The sequence below is a fragment of the Pezoporus flaviventris genome, unplaced genomic scaffold, assembly GCF_033815535.1.
Source record: "Pezoporus flaviventris isolate CSIRO_AGI_PZ_B2104156 unplaced genomic scaffold, CSIRO_AGI_Pfla_v1 ptg000007l, whole genome shotgun sequence".
Taxonomy (NCBI): domain Eukaryota; kingdom Metazoa; phylum Chordata; class Aves; order Psittaciformes; family Psittacidae; genus Pezoporus; species Pezoporus flaviventris.
In genome coordinates, this window is record NW_026892555.1 from 84,645,205 (window position 1) to 84,670,595 (window position 25,391).

General features: G+C 41.4%; 1 protein-coding gene across 2 annotated transcripts; it reads right to left on the minus strand.

The window, feature by feature from the left end:
- Positions 1–463: 463 nt before the first annotated feature.
- Positions 464–22,898, minus strand: WRNIP1 (WRN helicase interacting protein 1). 2 transcript variants are annotated; one of them, XM_061449314.1, is made up of 7 exons: positions 22,189–22,890; positions 13,551–13,742; positions 12,296–12,540; positions 7,917–8,146; positions 2,571–2,726; positions 1,704–1,783; positions 464–1,244 (listed from the first exon to the last, which is right to left on the minus strand). In XM_061449314.1, exons 1-7 carry the CDS (start codon positions 22,720–22,722, stop codon positions 978–980), a joined length of 1,704 nt encoding a protein of 567 aa, XP_061305298.1. In that variant the 5' UTR covers positions 22,723–22,890; the 3' UTR covers positions 464–977. The 2 variants fall into 2 exon arrangements, with proteins under 2 accessions (XP_061305298.1, XP_061305299.1); XM_061449315.1 differs by lacking the exon at positions 1,704–1,783 and having other exon boundaries at positions 1,035–1,244; positions 22,189–22,898.
- Positions 22,899–25,391: the final 2,493 nt, after the last annotated feature.

Below are 25,391 nucleotides of genomic sequence, written 5' to 3' on the forward strand. Positions count from 1 at the left end.
CAGCACACTGGACCACAGCACACTTAAGGAGGACTGAGGCGAAGAAAAGTAATTGCCACTTAAGTGAAGGAATGTTGTCAACATTAGGGACACTGCCATGACTGTACATTCTGCTTGGTGAAATGTTCAGCCAGCAGCTGTCTTGGATGGGGATATATTTTCAGTAGGAAGAGGAAGCTAAACTCTCCATTATAGCAACACATCAATTTGTTTCTCAGCCTTCCAATTCAAAGTTAATAGAATTCCCACTGCATAACTGAAAACGTGTGTTTTCACTAACAAGAATTTCCTTTGCGAAAGCACTTCCCAAAATGTCAGCACACAATAAAAAGTGTAAGTTCAAAAACTAACATAATTCCACTTCCAAAATCATTTAAAATTGCTCTGGGAGGTAGGGATGATAAAGGAACATTAAACTTTCAAAACCACAACACTGTCATACAAATATTTAAACAAATGCATAGACACTATGTTTAACAACTTTACTGGTTTAATCAATTTTGTACAAAACTTATCTCTGGAACATCACAAGAACAAGAATTACACTGTAATTGTATTTTGTTTGCTGTATCTTAGCAGAGGGGATACAATTCACTACTTTTCCAGAAAATAAACATTCACAAAACCTGAAGCAGATACTGACTTTAAAAAGCAGCACAATGATACCCCTCGTCTAACAGCAAGAGCCAAAGCCACAAGCCTTTCTTTTTCTCCATTTTCTTTGAATCAGAGGGTGACAGCACTGTACCGATAAAGCTTATTTTTGTACTCTCTGTTGCCTAACTGCAATTCTTTACAAAACACCTAAAGAATAACAGCAGCAAAAACAGAAGGATAAGAAAGTATCTGAAAGGCTTAGTGGCTTAATACGTTCAACCACAATAATAGATGGCTGAGACTGTAAGGGGAATTTCCATCCCAAACAAAGGTATGAGTCATAAAATCAAAACCCATTCTGAGCAAGGTGGTCATGTTTTTCATTCCTTGAAGAAGTCTGTTCCTTTCAACTCTTCTGGTAGATAGTCTTGCTCTACGGGTTCCTTGTATGCGGGGTTATATTTACAGCCTTTGCCATAGCCCAAGTTCTCCATGAGCGTTGTTGGGGCATTTCTCAGGTGCAGTGGAACAGGTGGCAGAGGTCCCGTGTGCATTCTCAGGCGTTCTTTGACTTTGTTATATGCCCTGTACACCTCTATAGACTTGGGTGCTCTGGCAAAGTACACTACACATTGTGCTAGAATCACCTGGAAACAAGAAAAAGGAAATTGTTAAATGTCTTTTTTTAAGTTGCTTGGGAAAAGATTGGTTATTTAGGTTTGTGTAGCATGACAGGGATTATGTGTTTAAACTGATCTCTGCCTGCTACTGTAGTTTGATTATTATTTAACAGCACAGCTTTTAATGATTTTCACTACTGGAAAATAACAGCAACTTTAGAATATCAGAATATATTATTTTATTTATAACAAAGAAAAAACGGATAGAGCAAAATGACATTAGTTAACATTTTAACAATAAATATGCAGTGAATTTTATTTCAAAACTACATCTATTTTAAGAGCTACAATGTTCTTGTCAAAAAAGGGGCATGCTGAATGATCAAGTAATTAAATTCACCTTGTCCTTACAATCTCTTTTTATAATTACAGATAAGTTTTACAGTTTGCAGTACTTCCAAATCAGTGAATTAACGAAGCCTTTACCTCACATTCTGGCATTCCAATAAAGTGACAACCTTGATAAGCAGCAACTGCTTGTGTTAAAGCCAGAGGATCTGCCAGCCCTACAAAAAGGGATCAGACAAAAGTGCCTTAAAGTCAGTTTAAAAGTCTCTCCTTTTTTTTTAACTTCTGTAAGATGGAAAGTTATTCATGCAACATTTCAAAGTTCGTTTCTCAGATGCTGGAACTTCTCTACAATACTTTGTAGTACATAAGATATACTCACTCCATCCACAGCCTTCCTTTTTCTTTCCACCCTCTCCCTCCTCCTCCAAAAAAGAAAGGTCTAAGTCATGGGTATGATTTGCAGACTGAATCTGTCGCCACATGGTGGCAGCCTGAGCAGTAGCTGCCCGTGTGTGATTCACTTTTTGGAACTGAGAAAGAAATGGGGAAATACCGCTATATTTTATCACGCAACTAGATGCAACTTTTCCAGACCTCATAACTCTTCACCCATGACATAGATGCTAAAAGTGTTGCTGCATCTGTTATTTTGGGTAAGTTGGTGTCAAGATGCCTTTACAACCAGGGAGCCAGTTACAAAGCTGAGGTTTGCAATTCAGGGTAGGCATTCACCCTCCAGAGTCATTAAAAAAACCCAGACATCCCTGAAATACACGTACACAAGTTTACTGGTGACCAGAGTAACAAACGCCAGAGCTTAGAAGAATCCATATCAATACACAGCCAAAACCTGACCTCAAAAATATCTTTTTCACACGTACGTCTCTATACATACAATGTTTTTGTTAGATATTATTTTCAAAAGCCAGTTTTTGAAAATCAGAAGCCAGAGAAATCTTCACTCAACATAATATTCCAACATGAAATACTGTGAATACTGACCTATATCTTCACTTGCAAACCTCACCAGCCTCCTCGCCACATAGAGTGGATCCTCACCACCTTCAAGCATTCGACCAAGCCAGTAAAGGGAAGCATTTTCATCTGAGCCTCTCAGAGAATGATGCAGGGCTGAGATGCAATTGTACTGTTCTTCTCCTATTTAGAATGGGAGGGAAGAGATGCAGAAAACCATTAGGAGGAAATTAAGTGAAATGCATTTAAGGGAACAGAATATATTTTACTGGATCACAACAGAAAAATATAACCTCCTTTTTCAAGCTTTTTTTGTGCATACATGATTGTGGAGTTCATTTAATGTTTTCAGCACCTTCATGCTTTGCCACACGGATCATTCCACTAACCATGTGAGCATAATAAAGCAACTGCAGATGAAAAGGAGGTGGTTTTTTTTTTTTTAAACACTGCAAGGAAAACAATTTCCATTTAGTACCCTGATACTCTTCCTTCAAAAGAAAAAAAAAAATAAAATACAGGTATTTTAAGCAGTTAGGAAGAGGACTGTATAAACATCTCCTAACTGACAGAGTAAAGTACAAGCACATACAAACCACTGACCGTTGCTTTTGGACACAGAGTTGTTGAAGATAACAGAAGAATCACAGAAATCCAGTACTATACACCAGTGGTATTTCAGAAAAACTAATTTCACACCAACTAAAACTCAAAAATAAGGAGTGTAGTAAATCAAACATGAGTTTGCTGTATTATAAAGGGAAAACATGAAATGTTGAGGTGGATATACAACGGTGGCACATTACACAATTTGAAGGAACAGCACTGCAGCACATAGCCCTGGCAAACCCCTAAGAAACATCGAGTTCAACACCTGTCCCCCTGGAAGGGTCCTGGAAACTGTAAGCAGCTGAAACAAACAAAACCTGAAACGCCAGACTGCTAATACGGAGTGGAAAGAGTGAACAGATTACAAGGAATATATATATTTTTTACATTAAAGTTTAATGTAAAATCTGATATGGACTCCAAGGAGAAACAAAGCCATTCCGCAGAGCTTTTAGCGCTACAGTCAACAGAAGGTCAACATTACAAATACTGAACGAGATCCTTCCTGCTTGCAATTTTTCTCTCTTCAGCTGGTTTTGATTCTTATGCATTTCTCTTAAACTTCTAAGAGTATTTTGCAGCAATATTGTTAAACTTTCCACATATTCTGCCCTTTTTATTTTTTAAAGTGCCTGGCATTCCTTGGCTCACAGCTAAGCATGTCTTATCAAGACAACTGGCTGCATGCACAGCCATCTGTTAATATTTCTCTTCTTCCTACAGCTAAAAGGATTTACAGCCAGAGGGCCAAAACAGAACACATCACTGTCACTTGTAAACCGTGCAGAATAAAAGGCTGCATGCATGAGTTTGAAACCCAAGGCCCAGATACCGCTGCAACTGTTCCTTTGATAGCCAGCAAGACCTCCGCTTCCCAGGTCAGAAACTGGGTCCATCTTGCTGCATCACTGTTCACGCTGCAGTGTGGTTCTCTTGGGAATTCAACACACGCGCTGCTGGTGTACGCAGGCTGGCAGACAGCTATTTTTGCTAGAACTCCACACAAAGAGCCGTGTGGTATGCAGTCATTACTCGTGCCAACACAAACAGTGTGTCTGTGCTCCGTCATAACACTTGAGTTAGTAGCAATAAACCCAAGCAGCTGAACTCATATAGTCCTCTTGGAAGAGGCGCCTCTTGGTCTCTTAAAAGTAAGGAAGATGGCCTTTAAATATCTCCAGAGCTTGCACTCACCTAGAGTTTTTTTTTCTGGAGTGCTTTTATACACTGTCTGGGCTACTGTAAAGTGTCATATTTGGGGAAACCAACTGAAGAGGAAATCCAGCGGATTGGCAGGGATGGCATATCTCTAGACCCAACCTGTGTTCAAGGCCAGGTTGGACGAAGCCTTGGGTGAGATGGTTTAGTGTGAGGTGCCCCTGCCCATAGCAGAGGGGTTGGAACTAGATGATCTTAAGGTCCTTTCCAACCCTAACTATTCTATGATTCTATATAAACCTGCAGGGGACTTCAGAATATGTAAGGTGAGAAAGGGGACAGCTTTCTCCCTTTATCGCCTTTTCTCACAAACCTAATGTTGGTGACCAAGTCATTGACATAAAGACAATACTTACACACTAGAGTAGGACTTCAACAAAATCGCAATTTTACCTTAAATGCAATTTTAATGAAAGGCAAAATAGTTACATGCATTGGACAAAGATGTCTTATGTGTTGTTTTTTTTCTATAGTATAGTTTACATATATTCAATGCGAGATACCAGAAGCAGTGAAAAAAAAAGTAGAACTTTTTAGAGACCTTTACTTACTAGCTCTGTCTCTCAGGCTGGTTAGCCAACACAGATTTTGGCCTTACTGATTCAGTGGAGAGGCAGACACATGCAAACTTATCTATAACTGCTGTTATGCATCCCAGATGCCTCTTGAAATCAAAACTCTAATAAATTTTTGGACTCGAAATACATTTACTCTATGCAGCTTCCACAAAGGCAAATACTTTCCTGAAGAGAAACAAGATAGTACACAAGAGGCTTTGTGGAGGACAGGCTTTTCTCATGTGTAATGCATAAATCTTGTTGATTTATCCCCCTAAACTGCTCTATGCGCTCACAAAGGGTTTTCCAGTTAATTTAAGATACTGATTTCTGTAAAGTCTTATTGGTAGAAGATGGGGAAAAGGCCTCATTCACTGACCATAATTAGTATCTGGACTCCTTAAGCAATCCATATTTACCAGATAGTGGGCAAAAGTAAAATCACATCCCCATCTCATTATTTCTGTCTTAGCCAAAAGTAAACATCAGCTGCTCATCGATAAAAGACAGAAAGAAAGCCTTGGAAGAAAGACTAGAGCAATGACATGGATAAAAAGACTTCTGCAGAAAACAATAAAGCTGGCAAAAAATATCATGGCATGAGATACCTTCCCTTTCCTCCTCCATAGAAGTGGAAGCAACAACCATGTTCCAGATTACAGAACAAATTAACCTCACCTTAACATATTTCCAGTCTTTACCATAAGTGGTAACATATGTTTACCATAACTGAAGTTATGTTACTGCACAGACAGCAAGACAAAATCCTACAGTTGTTTTGATATTTATCTTTGGTATTTTCTATAAAATCAGTGTTAGCTGATTTTATACACAAGAGGAAGAAGAGACAACACATCTCTATCTTAAAAACCTATCTGCTGTCCGTTTGCAGTTAAACTTTAATTTGGTTGCTGTGTAACTTTCTCCAAAAATTAAAATTCTAAAAACTGCAATTAAAAGCTAAAGTATGAATAAAGAGTTTTGTTTCCTCTCACACTGCAAGGGCTGCAGGCCGCTGCTGGCAGTGAAATTTGACAGAGCTGTTTCTTTGTCCTTTCAGCTAAAATGCATAGATTATCTGCAGAAAGATCTTGTCTTTAGGTGTTTGCACGCAGATCAGAACAATAGCCTATTGACTGGATTACAAATCATTTCTTTCCCAGACTACTTGGTGAAAGTACATAAAAGAATGCCCAGCTACGCTTACCTGGCAACTCTTAAAGAATGTTACAAAAAATAATTAATTATATAAAAATCAAAATTCCATATTTACACAACTCTGACTGAACACTAAGCAATTATTTGGTGCTTTCTACGTGAACACACTACACTCAAATGTACGCTGCTACTATCACGATTAGACAGCATCATGTTCCTGTTTTTCAAGGTTGAAACACTTTATATTAGAGGATTGTAGACCCCACCACCACAAGGGTGATTCGAAACGTATTAGCTAAAACACGCTACAAAGATATTTACATAGTAGCCTCTATCCAGAAGACCTCTGCACATAAAAGGACAAACAGCTATCTCAGCCACAGACAAAAATCTGTTATCCAAGACATGACTACTCCAGGGAAGAGAGAAATTTTGTAAAGGCATGTACTTGGGCAACCTGTCACTGTGCCAATATCTGTGGCAGGCTCTCTGGCATTCATACCATCAAGAAAAACAGAACTGTCACTGCTCTCACCCATCTCTTGAAAATCTCTGACAAAAACCCCAAAACCAAAACACACTACACAGAACTTGAACGATTTCTGTTATGGAGAAAGAACTGACACATACTACCTACACTTGATATAAGCCTCAGGAAGAGGCAGTCTGTCCTATCTCTAGCAAAGCAAACAGTGGTAGGAGGGCTGAAAGCAACAGACACAGCCGAGAATTCTGTGTAACAGTGGACACAAGGCGACAGCAAACGCACAAGGGACATAACACTGTGCATGATGTTACTCGCACCAATAAACTGGTCAGATTTTCCTCTTCATCCTAATCAGAATTCTTCCTGCCACAGACCCCATAAAATTCTTCTTCTCCCTCCCCCTGCCTACTCTCAGCTTCTCAGCTGCCATCATACCAGTATCTGCCTGGCTGACTTTCCTGACAATGAGCCATCATTTCCTCTCTGTAGCAAGAGGGCTGCAAGCACGCATATGTGTTACAACCAACCTTGAGAGATGCCTCAGCACAGATTTTGAGTAGTGACAGTTAACTAAGCGTATCAGATACAGTGGCAGAACACAAGTCAATCAGTTCTCCAAATACTGCTTGACATAATCATTTGATACTACACTGCATGGTGATTCACGTGTTGCTGAAGAACTAGCATATGCATTCAAGCGGATTCACCTACTCTCCAAAATTCACTTCCCGATTTTTAACACTCACACAAAATGGCATAGCGGCCAACTATTTTGATGCCTAACATTGTTGAGTCACTATTTAGCAAGTGTGGTTATCACATTAGGAAGCTTTAAATGCAACTACGTTTATGTGACCTGCCCTAAGCAGGCTACAAAATTCACCACCTTAAAAAGCAACTCTAAAAGCAAACTGCTCAGGTTTTCACATAGCATTGTTGCAAAAGTAAGCACTTCCAAGACTTTCAAAGTGCAATGGAAGATTTCCAACCCCCCAAGAACAAATCACCTCATCCAATTACTTCTTATTCTTTGCACTGCAACCCTTGAAGATAATATTCTAATAACCTTGAAGAACAAATAATTTCACATGCAATTGTTTGCTGGGCAGCAAAGGTCTTTCACCCAACCCACACTTCCTAAAACAGTAAGTGGAAACCCTGTTCAGAAGGAATTTCTGGGTAAGCCCGCTACACCATAAAGGAAAAAGTAATTTTTAGTCCAAATTTCAGTACAACCACTGTTTCATCAGAGGAGCTAGTAGGAAAGGGGGAGAAGAAACAGGAATTATAGAGGTTATCAGTTCTTGAGAATGGTGCACATCAGAAACTGTATCAGGTACTCACCTGCTCGGTCATACAGGATGTGAGATTGCTGTAGCCCTTCCTTTACATCCTCTTCTGTTATCAGAATGCCATCTGTAGAACCACCTTTGGGAATATTCAACGGAGTGGTCTTCCCCATTGCTAATCTGGCCTGAACTGCTAACTGGAGTCCATTCAGTCCAGTCCTTGCATCACCGTCGCACAGGTAAGGTAGGGTTTTTAGAGCTTTCTCCTCTATGTACACTGGGAGTCTGCAACAAAATAACCATATACTGTTATTACATTCCTTGAAAATCAGGGAGCAACATTCACACCTCAGCACTACAGACAGGCACAAGATTTCTCTATATGCAATGAAAGAAGACAACAAAGAAAGCAAAGGCTATTTTTAAAAACCTGGCAGGCACTACACACAGACATCCTGCTACTAATACCTCCATCAGCAGGGAACAAAACCAAATAATGCTGCACACTGACCAAACACTCTGGATACAGCAGCAGGACAGAGTGAAGCGAAGGCTTCACCTGCAATGACTACGCTCTTTGCTTGCTTTTTCCAGAACACCACGTGCTTGAGGCTTCCATACACTGATACGCACAATTGCACTCAGCAACTGCAAGTGGAGGGGAAGAGTTGAGAGCACTAAAAGTCAGGTACTGTGCTTCCAAGCAACTAAGAACAGTCTTCTGTCCCAAAGTTGAAGCCTCAGGGTACTTTTACCGTTTATTTGACAATTAGAAGCTGGGAAAGAAAGTTGAGTGGTATTCCTGTCTCTTCAGTTTCAATCTAGGACTCTCCAAAATTAACACTGAACATCCACTGGATGCCAGTGTTCAATGTTGGTACTTGTAATTGGTGATACTTGGAGACAAAAACATAAACAAGCCACAAGGGATGCCATGGGATCCATCACTCCCTTGAGCTTAAGGAATGGAAAACGACCACTACAAGATAATACATCCTTCTTCCAGTTCCTTCTTATCGCCAAACCCTCAAGAGAGTTATGTGCCAAGAACCAACATGAAATCTATGATGAAGTACCCAGAAAACCTGTATAACACTGCAGTATTTGAACCAGTGACAAGAAAGTGTAAGCAATATCAGACAGTAAACAGAAGGAGGTCCAAGCAAGGAGAACCTGTACGATGAAAGATTTAAGAATAAAGAGCAGAACATGAGATAAAGTACCCATTGTTTCTTTTTCACATATAAATCAGTACTTTCTTACTTTCTCAGTACAATTATTCTCACACATTCACTCAACAGACTGCAACACTTTTACAGGCAAATACAGTTCTACACCTGAAATACTGCAGCATGATACGCATTCTTCCCTACCTTACAGCACTGGTTTTGAATGTTGCCTCTCATCTCAGCAACTCTATTTAATGCAAGGAAATTGGATGGATGTTCCAAAAACGGAATAATTTTCAGAATGGTATTGAATGGTCAACACCCAAAGGAAGCCCATCTTCAACACTGTGATTTACAAAATAGCGAATTTAAAACCTGTTAGTACTTGTAATACAGCCACTAACAAGGTGAACTGCATGATATTTGGGCTTGCCAACAGGAAACTAGGGATCCTTTCATTTCCCTCAGTTGTGCACCTTCTGTGCTATCTAACTTCAAATACTTTAATCCACCATCCAGTTTACTGTCCAATTTGAATTAGAGATACCACTCTTGAGGGCAGCACTTGAATGATAAAAATAAAAAGCCAAGAAAAGAAGAATTTTATGTCCTCCATTACTACCACAGTACAAGTGTAGTGTATCAGTGTACAGCTGGTACAGTTTGTGCTATTACTGAATGTAAAACTTCAGAAAGCACAAGCAAAGTTTCAGCAAAATAAAGAATATTTAACACTGACTTTTCCTTACTTCTTCACGAGTATGTTTCTTCCTTTCAAATTCCCCCATCTTGCTGCAGGCTTTGAAAAGCACAATTTGCTGGCAGTAAAGTTGAAAATACAACAAAAAGTGCATCTTATGCTAATGAAATCAAGTAACTAATACAAAAACTGTCAGAGAAGCTTTGGGAGCATGATGACATACAAAAGACACAGCATATAAAGTAGATACCACCTGCTAGTTCTATTTTAGCTTTCCAGAAAGAAAAGGCCACAGCAGGATGAAACAGAAGCCAGGTGACCTAACCTTATCAGAGACCTGCAGCAATGGTGGAAAATCAGGATAAGAAAAAGCCACCAAGAAAATGTAAGGGAAGAGATTTGGGTAGAGTACACTTTCCTTTTGATAACTGCTGCGTGTACACGGAGTGCAGAGACAATGAAACCTATTGAGTCACTCAGTGATAGCTGCATTCTCTTTGAGCACAGAAGATGCCTGTAGAAACTACAGAAGATTCACCCCCACTTATTCCTCAAGGTAACAGAAGAGACCACAAAGAATTATCCTCTTCAAAACCTCATGTAGATCAGCCATCATATCAGACAAGTGATGTGATACTTCAGTGATAAACTGAAGCCAAGCAGCACATTCACGACTTCATACAACACTTCCATGGTTTGGGATGGGAGATTCATATGTGAAATGAAACACAAAATTCAATGTACACATCTCTTGTGCCTTTTGGTTATATCCATGCAGCATTTTTAAAGTGGACATGCCACTTTCCAACTCTGGAACAAAGGTAAGCACAGCGAACAACCAGTTCAACTGTAATTGGCGACTTTCGTTCCTCACGACAACATAAACACTGTTACCTGTCTGCATGCAATGAAAGCACCGCTTCATAGAGGCAGAGAGGTAAAGAGGTAAAAAACAAAACACAGCTGCTCCTACAGAGTAGTAGGTGGAGCGGAAATGAAGGAACAGAAATGGTATGTACAGCGAAGCAAGGAATTAATAAAGAGCTCAAAACCAGAACCACAGCAAGGGACAGGATGGCTTATAAAAATACAAACTTACCAGCAACAATATAGATCAACTACAGACCAGAATCACGGGCAGGAAAGACAAGAAAGACTTAACACACAACAGCAACAAACGCTCCAAATTCTGAACAACCACATTTTTATTTTTAAATGGTTGGCTCCCATGTTATCCATTAGAGTGGGGCCCTCTCTCTCCATGGATAGATTTCTGAAACTGTGCTAGTCTGACAGTGTGACTGCCGTATTTCTTTCAGTCTGATGAAGCACCACACTGGGCTGTTTAAATCATCCATAGCTAACGGAAGGTTAAAGATACTAAGAGTCTAGCGAAACCCAAACCCAAACAACTGCATCTGAAACTATGCCTTGCACTCTAATCCTGTACAGAAAGGAAAGTCTCCGAACCCCAGTTAGGGTGTAGCCACAACCACAGCTGTGCCATTACATTAAGGCTGACATGCAGTACTGGCCTCCCTTCTAAAATTCACATTAATGCAATATGTAAAAGCTACAAATGAGTAAACCATGAGGCAGTGTACCCTAAAAATAAAAATGGAATAGCTTTCCTTCCCTGCCCTGACCTCTGTGTTCAGGTTAGCAATTCTTAGGGCTTCCATTCTGTGATAAAGTTAATTACCTCTCACTTATTTCATATGGAGCACCCACCCAATTACCACCATGTCAATACACTACATTACCAGGAGTACAGGCAAGCAACAACATCAAGGAAGTATAACAACTTGCATGAAAGTAGCACAGTACCAAGCATTATTCTTATTTGGCAGCTAGCCATTTCAGAAGGAAGATAACATCCTTTACAGACAAATCTGGACCTTGCTTTTTCTAGAACTCTCCCAAATGTTTAACATGCCTTTATCTGGCTTGGGCAACAAGGAACTGAGAAAAACAAAGTCTCTCTTAAAACAGTCTACTAACACCTCACAGCAACAGTCCCCTCTTCCCACGGCATACTGTGAAACATACCACAGGACTTCTCCTGCAGCTAAAGAACAGTAGAATCCTTCTTGATCGTACCAAAAAAAAGCATTCTCAGGAAACAACACTTTCGTCAGGCACTTCCAAATTAAATTAAAAGGGGATGCCCCATCCACCACTTAATAGTAACATGATGCTTTTAAAACCAGTAGCAAGAAGTAACACACATTAGAATATGAAAATAAATAGTTAGAGGCTTCCTCAGCAAATCCTCAGCAGCAGAACAAATTTAAATATCCTAGGAGGGTGAGTCAGGAGCTACAGATCCAAGTATACAACTCTCTCCTAATCCAGACGGTGAGATTATGTTTTGGATGGAGAGAGCCAGTGCTTTGAATTCTCTCTCTCCTGTCACCCCCTGCCATATGCTGCCACTTTTTTTCTTTACTATCAGAAGTGGCTAGGGTTTCTCTTCCCACCCCCAACTGCTTCATTCTCTCCCTGGCAGGCAGTCAATTCCTCAGGCTGTGTGCATTAACACCCTGCAGCCCATAAAGTACTCACTCTGAGCTCTCACTGCTGCTGCCAGTCGCAGAGCTGCTGTGCTGATCACCCTGGCCCAAAATCTGGACCCCTAAGGACCTGACAGCCCGCATCAGAATCGCCTCAATCGCTTCAACTGAGAGCTTCTCCAGGACAATCACCCGGCATCGACTCAGAAGAGCTGCGTTGACTTGGAAAGAAGGGTTTTCAGTGGTCGCTCCTATCAGAGTCAACGTCCCACGCTCAACGTGAGGAAGGAAAGTGTCCTGAGGATGGGAGGGAAGCAGAAAAAGCTGATCTCCATCAATGACAATCTGAAACATACCATGTGAGTAGGCTGCATTTTTTGTGTCTTGAGTCTTTGGGTTCCCTATTGGTATGACAAATAACCTCACTGACAAGGCAGCTCATCAGCTCAGCTATCTAAATGATTTAATTTCATACACACAGCACATTACGGGCTGTTCACCTTAATAACTCACATTTGTACTGAGAATGACTCTACCAGAAACAGCATAAAAATCCGCAAATTTTTAGTTTGTTTTTGTGACTTTGGTTTATTGCTTGACAAACAAGATATTGTGAAATTGTCTTATCAAATATAACGAATAATAGGACTACTTCACCTTTAGGGCTACAATTCCCTACATAATTCTACAGCATGGCTCAGAAAACTATAGGAAGATTGCAGTATAGTTCAATAACCGTAACTTGTAATATAGAATTCAAGCTTTCCATGGTATGACTAAAGAAAACTTATACTTAGGAAAGGAAAAAGGAAAAAAACGAACACCCAAGTGATGGTTGCAGCAATGCGTTTTCCTGAAGTTCCATGCCATGCCTTATTTTTCTCACAGAGAAGAGGAGACAACATTAAAACACATACCCACTCCAGCACATTCACATTCCAGACCTTTTTTAAAGTAATGCAAAGTGCTACCCCCAGAGTGGAGGCTGAAATGAAGAGGTGTGCAGAAAACATTACCAACATGACTTCGCAGAAATAAATTTCAGAAAAACTTCATGTAAAGCCTGGCACATAAGTCAACTACAAGAATAGCTCAGCCTTCCATGTAAACCTTTGAATCACAGTAATTAAACACAGGCTGGGAGTTAGTTACGGAACTTAATTTTTATGTTTCTCCCCAATTCATCTACTAAAATACTTCACATTAAAGTCAAAAGCCCAAAGTAAGCTTTCATATTAAGGTAAAGGGAGAAAATTTTACAGCAGTGCTGGCAAAGGCTTTTTTCAAAAAGCAGTGTAGTACAATACCTGCTGAGATTTATTGAAACGATGGATCTCATCAATAAAGAGGATGGTTTTTCTTTTGAAGAGTTTTTTTTCATTCTGAGCTTGGCTGATGACATCTCGAATATCAGTTGTCCTGGCATTGGTGGCCGACAATGTCACGAACCACGTGCCGTTCTTTCTGCTGCTGTTGGCTATGATGTGTGCCAGTGTAGTCTGAAACAGCAACAGGACAAAGCTCTGTAAAAATCTTTTTGGACACAGAAAGTACTCATTTGAAGGAAGTATGTGAAGAACAAAGCTCTATATTCTGGACATAAGGGACAGCATTGACAGTTTATAAGTTATTTTAGTTCATACCATTCTAGAACACAGAAGACTTAAAAACTTCCTGCTAGAGCTAGCTGCCAATTCCACTGCTGCATTTCTAATGCCTGCACTTTTACGTACCAAACCTATTCAGTTTCAATACTGAAAAGGCCAGCAATGACAGCTGTCTCCTTTACCATGGAAGAAGAAATCTTTGCCAAATACATTTCTGTCACAGGAGACGGGCCGACTGTAATTCACAGTGCAGATATTCTGTCTACACAATACGTTAACAGATAAAGAGCTGGACTACCCCAGGACACCTGTAGAAGAGTTTACAGTGCAACCACATTTAAGAAATAAAAAGCCACAGTGTTGTTAACAAAAGTCTCTCCTATTTCCACTGCAGATAAAAATGAAATTAATCAAACAGCAATTCTGTACAAAAGCATGAGAATGTTAGCACTGAAAAATTATATGCATCCTTAAGAAAATATAACCCTCTAAAGTATCAACAGCAATTAAATGCTGGCCTAGGGAAGTAAAAGACAGCTGACTTAACAAACCACTGGCAGGTTTTAGTGAGCAGCTGTGTTGATTTTCTTTCCTTAAAGATAACTTTTGCAAATTAATTTATTTGTAGAGAATTTCACTAAGCCCACCAAAGCACAGAAGCAACCTTACATACTACCTCCTGGGCAGGTTTACTATACCTGAACGCTTCACAGGTGTAATTTTTAGACTTTCCTTCAAAACCTGAGTAAAGGCAGGCATATCTGCATCTCCCAAGCAGCGCACATCTCCATTGGAAAGTACTGCTAGAGAAAAACAGGCCATTTTGCCACTGAGCTCACTCTAAAGGAGCTGACCTGGAAGACTGAAGACAGGAGAGCCTCAGAAGATGAGAAGAGGGACAGGTGCTGACAAACCACTTCAGAAGATATTCCAAGTACCGTGGTTAAAGCAGCAGGTGCTGCTAACCTGATCCTCTTGCAAGGAGGCCGCAGAAGCAACCACCTACTACATAGCTACCAGTAGTGTTTGCAGCACTGCTGTCTCTTCAATGTATCTCCTCATCCCTGGAATGGCAACCAGCCCAAGATGAGAAAAGGGAGGCTAAGGGGGAGGATGTGTCACTATTTATTCTTGCTTTAGTTTTAGCAAGGGCTTCCTGATTGTGTTCAGAACAGGTGCCATTTCACATCCCAATACAAGACTTGCATCCTGTGTTAGATCCTCTTTCACCCCCTGGAGCTCAAAGCACCAGTCCTTCCCCTTCATATATATTGCTAGGAAGACATGACAGGAAAGACATGTTGGAAAGCATTTGCAGCAAAGCCTACAGAAATCAGGAAGATCTGGGAAAGTGAAAACCAGAAGTGAAATTATTTCTGAAACTAAACTATCAAAATAAAACCAAAGTTGGTGTTTCCTTACAAAAGCACCGAGATTCAGAATGCAGCCATGCCTTAAAAATCACTGAAAGCATGGAAACCCCCAATACATCAATTCTGAGGATGAAAAAGGAAAAACGTACTTCTTACTTCTCTAAAAGTGGTGGCGAATAATCAAGTGATTATTCTTGTAGCTAAGCCCAAACTGATAGCTCATACTGCATCCTGGCCCTCATTCACCAGGTCACAGATAGATTTACTGTTTCAAAAAGGCAGCCAGGAATGGTTTTTAAACATATGCACAGAAGTAAGTATTTCTACTCCTAATTTAGGAACAAAAAAAAAAAATGCAAAGAGGTTTGTTTGAAAGTTACTATTAGACCAAAAACCTACTTGAAAACCACTGCATAGCTCCCAACCAGCATGTACCTTCTGGGTCAACAAAGGTTGTAATAAGAATAACATACATTGCCTTTCAAAAGCAGTGCTCAACATAGGCATGTTCATGACCTCTATCTTCTGTTCTGCACAATCAGCTATTTAGCAAGTCAAACTGCCCATCGCATACAGGCTGAACTTTCCCTAGTCCTCTGAAAGCCTTTTATTTTTCATACACTCCATTTTTTTAATGCTGTTTTTTCTCCTACTACCTCAAGCAACGCTGTTTTCTTCCTTTTTGTTACTATCAGGTTACAACCTAGGGAACATATAACCCAGTGGAGACTTAAGCAGGATAGCCTAAGCAGGAAAGCACTAGCACAGAAGAAACACAAACTGTATGTTAAAACCCTAGTTTCTCTCCCTATATTCAGAAGCATTGTGTGTGAGGGATAAGAAGAAAACTGAAAATCTGATATGGAATAAGGTGTTCTGAAATGCAGAAACATAGCTACCAAGAAACTCATGAACCATTACTCACCAATGAATTAAGTCTATAGTCACTTATTTTCAGATCCATTACACAAACACTTAACTACCAATACTCTCCTCCACCATCCTGCAAACTTCTTCACGTCAGCCTGAATAAGAATATTCTTTCCCAAAGGCTGCAACTGTCCAAGATGTACAAAAACCCGCCAAATGAAAAACCAGCCCACTCCCAGCAACTATGCTCCCAGCTCTTCCAGGCTTCGATGGATCTGTGGATCAAACAACAGTAACTCACAGTGTGATTGGCTCTACACACCTCCTGCTGTCAGGGCGGTAAATTGATCATTTTGTTGTGTTTCGTTGGATGTTTGTGCTAGGAGACAAGAATTTTCTGTATATCCACAAGTTCCCCTGATTAAGCAACTTTGAGTGTAACGTATTTCCCTATTCTCTGTGTTACCACTAGTCAGTGCAATCTCGCACCAACAGCTGGAAGAAAACAGTAAGAAGGAAGTATAAACTAAGCCTGTCCTTCTGACGCTGATGTTCAATGACTAGCATTAACTGTAAGGTGGTCTTTTCATTTCTGCACCTCTTTACCAGGCAATTAAACTGCATCAGCTCACCAAAGCCCCTTCCAGGAATAAAGAGCTGTATTGCCTATCTGTCTTCAGAAAGGGGAACTGAAAAAACTGGGAAGACATTAGCGCATATGATCAGATCACAGTCAAGAAGACTCCAGTCAAGAAGCTGACAGTGAAACCTGAGGTCCTTCTTACCTCACTCTGGTGGAAGATCAGGTAGACCAGGTTTAGGGATCTATGTGGTTGCCTGTTCATGGAGACTTGTCTTATTCATTCTTAAAATAAAGAAATTTAGCAAAATTGCTGTTCTAGATATCAGCCACAGAAAACGCATGGTCTCTTAGCTTACATCTCTACTGTGCTCAGCAGTCATGTCGGAGAGCTCCTGCAATGTGCACAGGACAGCTCACAGTCATTCTGGTCCAGCCTCACAACCCTTTTCACCTCTCACAGCCTTTTTATCAGGAGCTGATGTTCATACCACACTTCACAGGAACACAGTGGTGTAAAAGCTGTCCTGGCACCTGCATGGGCCCTTCCAACATACATGCTTCTCCCAACAAGTCTGGAAGGTTGTATGGTCTGCTACCTTTAAGTGACCAAACCAGAACTGACACAGATCTGCACTAGCGCATAGACTGCGGCTCAACGTGAGTTAGTCCTGAGCGGGATAATATAGTTGCCATCAAGCTTCCCCAGCAAGCAACTTTGCTGGTTTGTTCCAGAGCAAGCCACAGCGTGAATTATGTTTGTGGCAGGGTTGATAAAAACTGTCAGCCTAGTGCAAAACACAAGCCCAATAAGCTAGCTATACCTAAAGACTTGTAGCGTCTAAATTACATTACTAGAGCTGTGAACTGGCATCCTGCTTTCTTCTGCTGCCCTCTGACCATGACTTTCCCTGTGTTTTTCCCTCTTCCCTCTTTTCCCTCTTCCCCTTTTCCCTCTTCCCCTGGCCAGAGCCAGGATTTCTGTATCTTTAGTTACACGGTGTTGCCTCTTCTCAACCTCAATCCTCCCTTTGAGGGCATTAGGGCCACACCGTGGCTGACAAGCAGTCAGGAAAGACCACTCTCTATCTCACAGCCTTCAGTGAGACACCAACAGCGCCATCATCCTTAGATGCGAGCCAGGGGAGCAGTTTCCAGGATGCAGCTTAAAAAGCTGGAGTCTGTCTTACACAACAGTGCTGAGCTGACTTCAAGCTACCACACTGCATCACAGGAGATGAGACACACTGTGTCTAAAGGAAACTGTCAAGATAGCTGATGGACAAGGCCCAGGGACACTCTCTATAGAGATAAACACAATCAAATGCGGCAGCAGTTGGCATTTATATAAGGGCAGATGCTATTCTTACCCATCCCGTTTGGTTCCTCACACCCCAAATAGCCCACTGGGAGACTACTAGAGGAATAAGGTGTCACTGAACAACAGCAACAGCATGTGGTTTACTGCACTTGCAGAATCCAAGTCCGACCAAGCATAAACAGATGCAAGGTCATTGCATAACGTTTACTGAAAGGGAGCAGTACCTCCGTTTGCTGTATCTAGATTCACCTCTTTTTATTCTAACTGCTTTGTACAATTGTAGTTGCTCTCACAGTTTTCTCCTCCTACAGAGCTACTGTAAGTTATTCTTGATTTAGACTGGCATAAACAGAATCAAGCATACCGATTCGAAGACTGCTCCCAGGCAACTGCAAAGACAATCACATTTTTCAGAGTTGTTCTGGACGTTCACTCTATACTACTGTAAAAGACGTTATGCTTTCTCAGTTAAAAATCTCATGGTAATCAGAGGAACTCATTATTTCAAATAGTTCAAATCAGGCCCCAAGCTATATGAGTAAGAGCAGATGAAATATACTCAAATAATCAAATAGCTATTTAGGTTGTCTCTTGAGTCAGCAAAATGGAAAACTCCGAAGGGAACAGATGATAAATATGCAAGAAAAAATATGTTAAGTTGGACTTGCTGTTTGTGTTTCAATGTGTCATATAACAAGTCTTCAATAAAAAACAAAGAAAAGAAATACAAGGGCATCCTAGAAATAAAATATAAACTCAGTGGAGACTTCATAGCAACTGCAGACCACCTACTGGGTGTTTTAATGTTATACACTCATATCAACCATGGCATATTTTACCTTAGTACTAGACTGCAGAGTGGACCCCAGGAAAGTATGCATGAATATTCTTTGGCTTATCTTGTGTAGGGTTTTGTAGGTTGCTGCCTACATGTTTTTCTTGATAAACAGCAAACGTAAAAGGGAATGTTTACAGTCTTTAAATACAGAATGTTCGGGTTTATAAGTCTTAAACCGTATCTGTGTCAGCAAGATTATTCAGTGCTCAAGTTTCACTGTGTCCCCTCTGCTAACTCTTTACTAAAATTGGTGCCCCACAACAGACAAGCAAAAATCTAAATCCCTGTATTAAGGCATCATAAATCACAGTATGGCTTACTCAGATTACACTAGGATTCATACAGGCTTTTAAAAACCTGCATAGTCAGTATGAACAAGGTAACTTTTCCAAAGCTAATAACCACAGCATCTCTTTGAGGCAGCATTTCTTCTGGCCTGTGTCTAGTCAGCTTCTTAAAAGCAGAAAATACGTTCTTGTGTTCAACACTTAATAGTGACAAAAGTAAAAAACAAAACCAGAGTCAAAACCTTTTCACCTAAAACACTTTGGCTTCCTAAGAAATCAGAATAATGAATTAAAAGGAAAGATCATGCTCCCTTAAAATGAGAAGACTCAATACAGATGGAAACTTTGAAGAAAATAAACCTACAACAGAAGTACCCGAATTTTGTCTTAAAAATTTTGATTGTGGTTCTTGAATATTCAAGTGCAGTTGCGACTGAAATCAGTTTGGACAGAGCAGTGCAAAGCACATGTATTTTTACTCAGGTACTTCTGCTTTATTACTTTCATAATAAAAATTCTCCAAAAGCACTCTTGACCTACAAAATGAAATCCTACATTTATAGCAATTTAATGCCCAAGATTAATCTCTTCTTTAGAAAACATCTGCTGAACTATTATTTCTTATAAAGGTTCAGACTGATAAGTAATACATCAATTAACCTGAAATTTAGCCAGAAGAATTAATTTCATCTCCAGCTATTATATCTTTTTTACTTAACCCTGCTCTACCTTTCTCAAAAGAAGGATTGGTTAGCATGGCACTTGGCTGTAAAAATGGAAGAAGACATAGATAGGCTGCAATAACCCGATTCCATGGGTAGCAAGACTGTGAAGAGGCTTAAGGAGACTATGACTATCTTATACAGCACTTCTGAATTTAGACCAACATACTTGCTTACATTCCTATTTTAGCACCTACCCTGTAATACAAGACAATTTTCTTTGATCAGCAGAACTTAACATGTGAGCTTTTTACATTTGAAGCTATGTAAAATGCAATTATTTCTTAATATTTCTCCCACTGAAAAAGACTGCACTTAACAGCAGTAGTTTTTGATTATCAGTCTAGCCATAGGTCCTGAGGAGGTGAGAATATTTCTTTCTCCTTCACAAGATCTTCCAACTTTCAAGCACTAAGTTTTGTGAATCTTCACATCAGAACAGAAATAGGCTTCCTTTTCATCTGCCCATCCTCACAGGCTACTTCCTCATGAAAAGCTTTCTTAGACACCTTATATACATGACAGTAAGTGAATGAGGCAGGCAGGCAACCACAGACTTCTTCCATCTTTAGGGAACTATGTTGCCTTGCATGTTAAATCTGTAAGGACAGAAATTTAACAAATGATACCCAAGTAAAAGATAGAGCCTTCAACTATTTACTCAAGACAGACAGTATGATTTACAGGATAGAAGGCCTGAGATGAAACCATACTCCAGCACCACCCTAGAAATACTGGTAAGTATAGGTGAAAGGGAAAATTCAACTTTTACAGTAGGAATTGCTGGTTCAGACAGTAATGGATAGTCTGTCAAGAGCTAGCTGAAAGCATGTAGCTTCAAGACTGTTCGCTAAGAAGGAGTAACCTAGAATGGAGGTAAGTTACCCAACACTTGAGTACGCAGAGAGAGAAAACGTAACCGATAAATTGTGGAAGTGTTCCTTGATGGGGCAAATGGCACAATCTTGATGCAAATCACATGACTGATGACAGCAGAATTTAAATTCTGTGAGAAGCGAGCTTACAACTCTACATTAGGCATATGGGTGAGCAAGACAGGTCACGAGAGAGTGAAACCTGTGTTATCACAGGCATAAAACAGATCACCTCTTATCCAAAGTCACAAAAGAAGACCTAAAGAAGACCTAAACCACAATCACAAGCTGGCACAAACTCACGAAAAAGCATTTCCATAGCCAAAAAATGAGTTCATCAGATCATAACCCAAAGAACACCAAATTCAGTTTTGTTATCACTGTAACATTTTTTCCTAAGGAAAAAGGTCTTCAAGAAAGAGCAAGCACACACTGTTGACACAGATAAAAAGAAAGCAAAGGCAGAAGAACATGGATAAATACAGTAGCAGGCCCCTGAACATGTTATTCATTCAATAAGGTTTATTCAAATTTATTAGAGAATCCAATTATACTTCTCTCTCTGGCCATCTATCTTCTGTCAATCCACCTCCCCTTCACAGAGTTTTTAGGAATAGCCCTCACCTCCTCTGATATCTTTCTTTCTAATATTACCTTATTATTTTAAAGGAAGCGGCAATTATGTAAGTTCACCAGCTGATTCTTTTCAGGTGTATGCTATCTAGCCCAAACAACCCACTGCATCATTGCTAACAGTACTAATCTATCAATTATTCTCATACCTGGTCCTTATCAACTGTGATTAACTGGCATTATTATTAAATATCATATATAGTCTCTTTTTATCTTTAAGTAAGAGAAGTACAAGGTATTGCTGTTCTCAACTTTTCTGCTAGTTGTTATTCTCTTCCCCATCCCAGATAACCCACACATGCTCTCACATATAGCAACTATATATATATATATACATATATACAGTATGCAAAACTCTGCACTGTGCACATACTGGACTGGCAGAGATAACCATGTATTTTGCTTGCTTAGTTTCCCCCACCACCTCCAATCTGAAATACAGAGAAAAAAAGACAATATAAAGGCAAGATCTTTGAGTGCTCCCTCCTCATCACACCTGAGGCATTTGGTTGGTCCTTCCTTCACTACAGCTGCGGATCCCTTCATTGCTGTGCTGCAATTACACTGCCTTTTGGGGTTCACCATTCTGCTCCTGCCATCTTAAAAGAGGCAGAACAAGACAGTACATCAGTCAGATCCTGCAAAGACTCATCAGTTTCAGAGTGTATGAAGATAAACAGGTCCCACTTTTTAAGTCCATCAGCCTCGAGAGCCACATGGAATAGAGAAGGGCTGGAGTATCCAACCCCACTGCACAGCGTGCACCCGTGGCTGGTCGCCAGTCGCCGCCGGCCCGGGCAGAGGAAGCAGCGGCAGCAGGGCCCGGCGGCGTCACTCACCTTGCCGCAGCCCGGTGGTCCCCAGAGGATGAGGGAGGGGATTTCATGGGATTCCAGCAGGCTCCGCAGCAGGGTCTGCGCTCCCAGCACCCGCTCCTGCCCCACGTAATCCCCCAGCGCGCTCGGCCGCAGCCGCTCGGCCAGAGGCTTCTCCTCCAGCTTCTGCGCCAGGCTTCTGCGCGGCGCCGGCCCGCTGCCCGCCGAGCCTCCATCCTCCGGCTTCACCGCGGCGGCCTCCTCCCGCCCCGCCCAGCTTTTCCTGCTAGGAGCTCCGGGGCTCTGCCCGCCGCCGCGGCCCTTGTGAAAGAAAGACGAGATGGTGGCCTGGCCGACCTCCTCCGGCTCCCCCTCCACCTGGCTGCCCGACGGGGCAGAGGTGAAGCGCTGCCGCTTGCAGGTTGTCGACGGGCCCGGCTCCACCTCATCCTCCCCGCCCTGCAAGCACGAGTCCAGGTGCGAGTTAATGTGCGCGCCGGGCAGCTCCCGCAGGCACACGGGGCACCGCACCAACTGCTCATCCTCAGCAACCTCCATCGGGAGCCGATGCGCCGCAGGGCCGGAGCAGGAAGCGAGGCCGCCGGCCCTCAGCTCCCGCAGCCCTTCGGGAGCTGTAGTCCGCCCGGCCCCGCTCCCGCCCCTAGCCGCGTGAACAGGCGGGTGCGGTTTTCCCGCTCCGCAGGCTTCGAGGTGAGGAAGGAGACGGTGTCACCACCGACATGGCGTTCTGAGGGGAGGCGGCCCTCTGCCCCTGGATTCCCAGAGTGTTCCTATGCCAGTTCCTCAGAGGCAGATGCTTTTTAGCCCATGTGTAGCCCATGCTACTGGTTTTCCACCTCGACATAAGACGGTGAAAAACCTATTTGGGATGTGCAGTGTCTCTGTGATTCTAGGGGAGTGGAGGTTGACACTGTGGCTTTCCGGTATGCAGGTTTCCAGGCAGTGTGGTGCCTCAGTGGTGGTGTGCAGGCAAGCCTGGGGAAGGGGTGGGAGAAGAGTGTGGCCACATTGGCCTGATTCAAATGGCCTGAAGTGTGGTGCAGCTACTTCGGGGTCACACTGATCAATATTATTAAGGTCTGTGTATTTGGGGGTCCACCTGGTCATTTGTTCATTGAAATACGTGGAAACTTCATTCTCAGTTGAAGACCTACCAGTACATTGTTTTAATAAAGAAAAGACATCTCTTGTATTACACAGAATGCAGGGCAGGTTGTATTTGAAAGAAAAGCATAGTGGTACCATTTGCATCCTTATTTAACACCTGAACGCTACCCACTGGCAATTCTTTCCACATTACAACTTGTTTTCTTTCTTAAACTGTATATTTAGTTTTAATTATATACTGTGACATCATTGTTTCCAGCTTGTAAAATTCAGGTCAGACTAATGTCAAGATGTATTAGGAGGTAAATAAGTCTGGCTACTGGCTAACAGTACTTGTCCCCAGGCTTGAATTTTGAAAATGGCTGTTTTGCAAATGGCCAATGGGTCAGAAAGAAAGTTTTTATTTGAAGTGGAGTCCAAAGGACCAAGCTTTGTGTGAAGAGCTTTACAGCCTGTCATGTAAACCTAGTTCTCGCTGTGAAGGGGTTACGGTCGAAAAACAGCTGATGAAAGAAAAAGGGGTTATATGTAGGTTCTTCTTTTTGGCTGATACTATTTGCCTGCCTGTTTTCATTTCTGACCAGTTTTAGAAACATTTACTGCATTGTCTATTTTTTTTTTTTTATTGTACAAATCTTGTTACTTTATATTTTTATTGTGCAAAAATATATATTTTTCCTGCTCTTGGGTAGCAAAAGCAGTAGGACTGTAGATATATACCCCTTGTGCATACAGCTGGGCAAATTTCTATGTTTTTATGAAGTGTCTCTGGTTTCTGAGTGTGTAAGTGCAGATGTATTTCATGAAGCAAGCTGTTTTGCTTAAAGAGAGAGATTGGCTTGCTGAAGACGGCCCAGAAGAAAGCATGTCCCAGGCCAGAGCTGGGGAACCTAAATGATGGGGGAAGGTTTTCACCCACCTTTGGGGAAAACAGAGCTCAACACCCATTTGAACTTTTTTTTTTTCCTTTTTCCTTTTAATAAGGTAGAGGGCCATAGCTTCCCATTACTCAGTGGCACATGACCAGGGTGGGTTTGCTTCTCTACGACTGTGAAGGACACACTTGCAAACAGATTTTGCTGTGTTTATCTCAGAAAGTTTCTGTTATTTAGCTTATTGTTTCAGGGATATATTAAGGTAATGATGGGGGAGAGGGCAGTCATGTTTGGACTCAGTCCTTGTCTCTGCTTGGTGACAGAGCCCAGTAATACCTTCAGGCTTTCCATCCCATTAATATTTTCCCAGATAACTGACCTATTGGTCAGCTTGAAGGAACAACATGTCCTTTCAGTAGGACATGTCATTCTCCTTAGATGGATGGCCGCATTTGGTGATCATAACCTAGAGGATGAAGTGCTCTTTGAAGAGTTATGGAAAGCCTGAATCAACTTTCCTTGGTTGCAGTCATGCCAGGGCAGTAGTAGCTTTCAGAGCCAGGTTGCTCTAAAACCCTGTGAGATTTGGGTAGCTGGAGTCGTGGAGTCAGCGAGCAAGCATCTGGAAACATCACGTGTTTTTTCTGACAGTTTTGGAGTCACCCCTGTGTGTGGAGTAGGTCAAAGGATCTGTAGAATAATGGCTGAAAGGTTAGACTGAGCTCTTGTGGTATGTCACCTGCAATTGTCAGTACATTTAAGATAACTCTAGAACCTGCTCTTGAGAAATGGGAAGAAAATCTTGTAAAGTGTCTTTTCACCTGAAGGGGATGGAAAGGGATGTCAGAGCATGAAAGCTGGTGATGGAGGATGGAAGCAGCAAACCTGGCATTTTAACATACCGGGTGCGTGACTTCTCCACATGATGGATGTCTTCAGACCCATGCTGGTGTCCCTGCCTTTCATATTAAAAGCATGCTCTAGGGCTGAAATAACATAATATCAGGAATCCTTCTGGAAGGCTCATTTGGAAGCTGCAGGGTTGCACTGTCTTTTGCTGTCCATCATCTATAAACATCACCGCTAGCAAGTCACCTCCTCTATCACATGTGATGGCATGTGGGAAGAGTTTGGAGGGCTAACTATAGGCAGTGCAGTTAGCTGATGTAGGTATACATCTAATCTGTTACATGTGCACACAGATGTGGGGTCAAAACACAGGAG

Coding starts and splice junctions, on each gene's coding strand:
- WRNIP1 (XM_061449314.1), bottom strand. CDS start 22,722: ATGGAGGTTGCTGAGGATGAGCAGTTGGTGCGGTGCCCCGTGTGCCTG. Junction 13,743..22,188: donor GACCACCGGGCTGCGGCAAG/GTGAGTGACGCC, acceptor TTGCTGTTTCAG/ACTACACTGGCACACATCAT. Junction 1,784..2,570: donor GTTTGCAAGTGAAGATATAG/GTCAGTATTCAC, acceptor CCCTTTTTGTAG/GGCTGGCAGATCCTCTGGCT.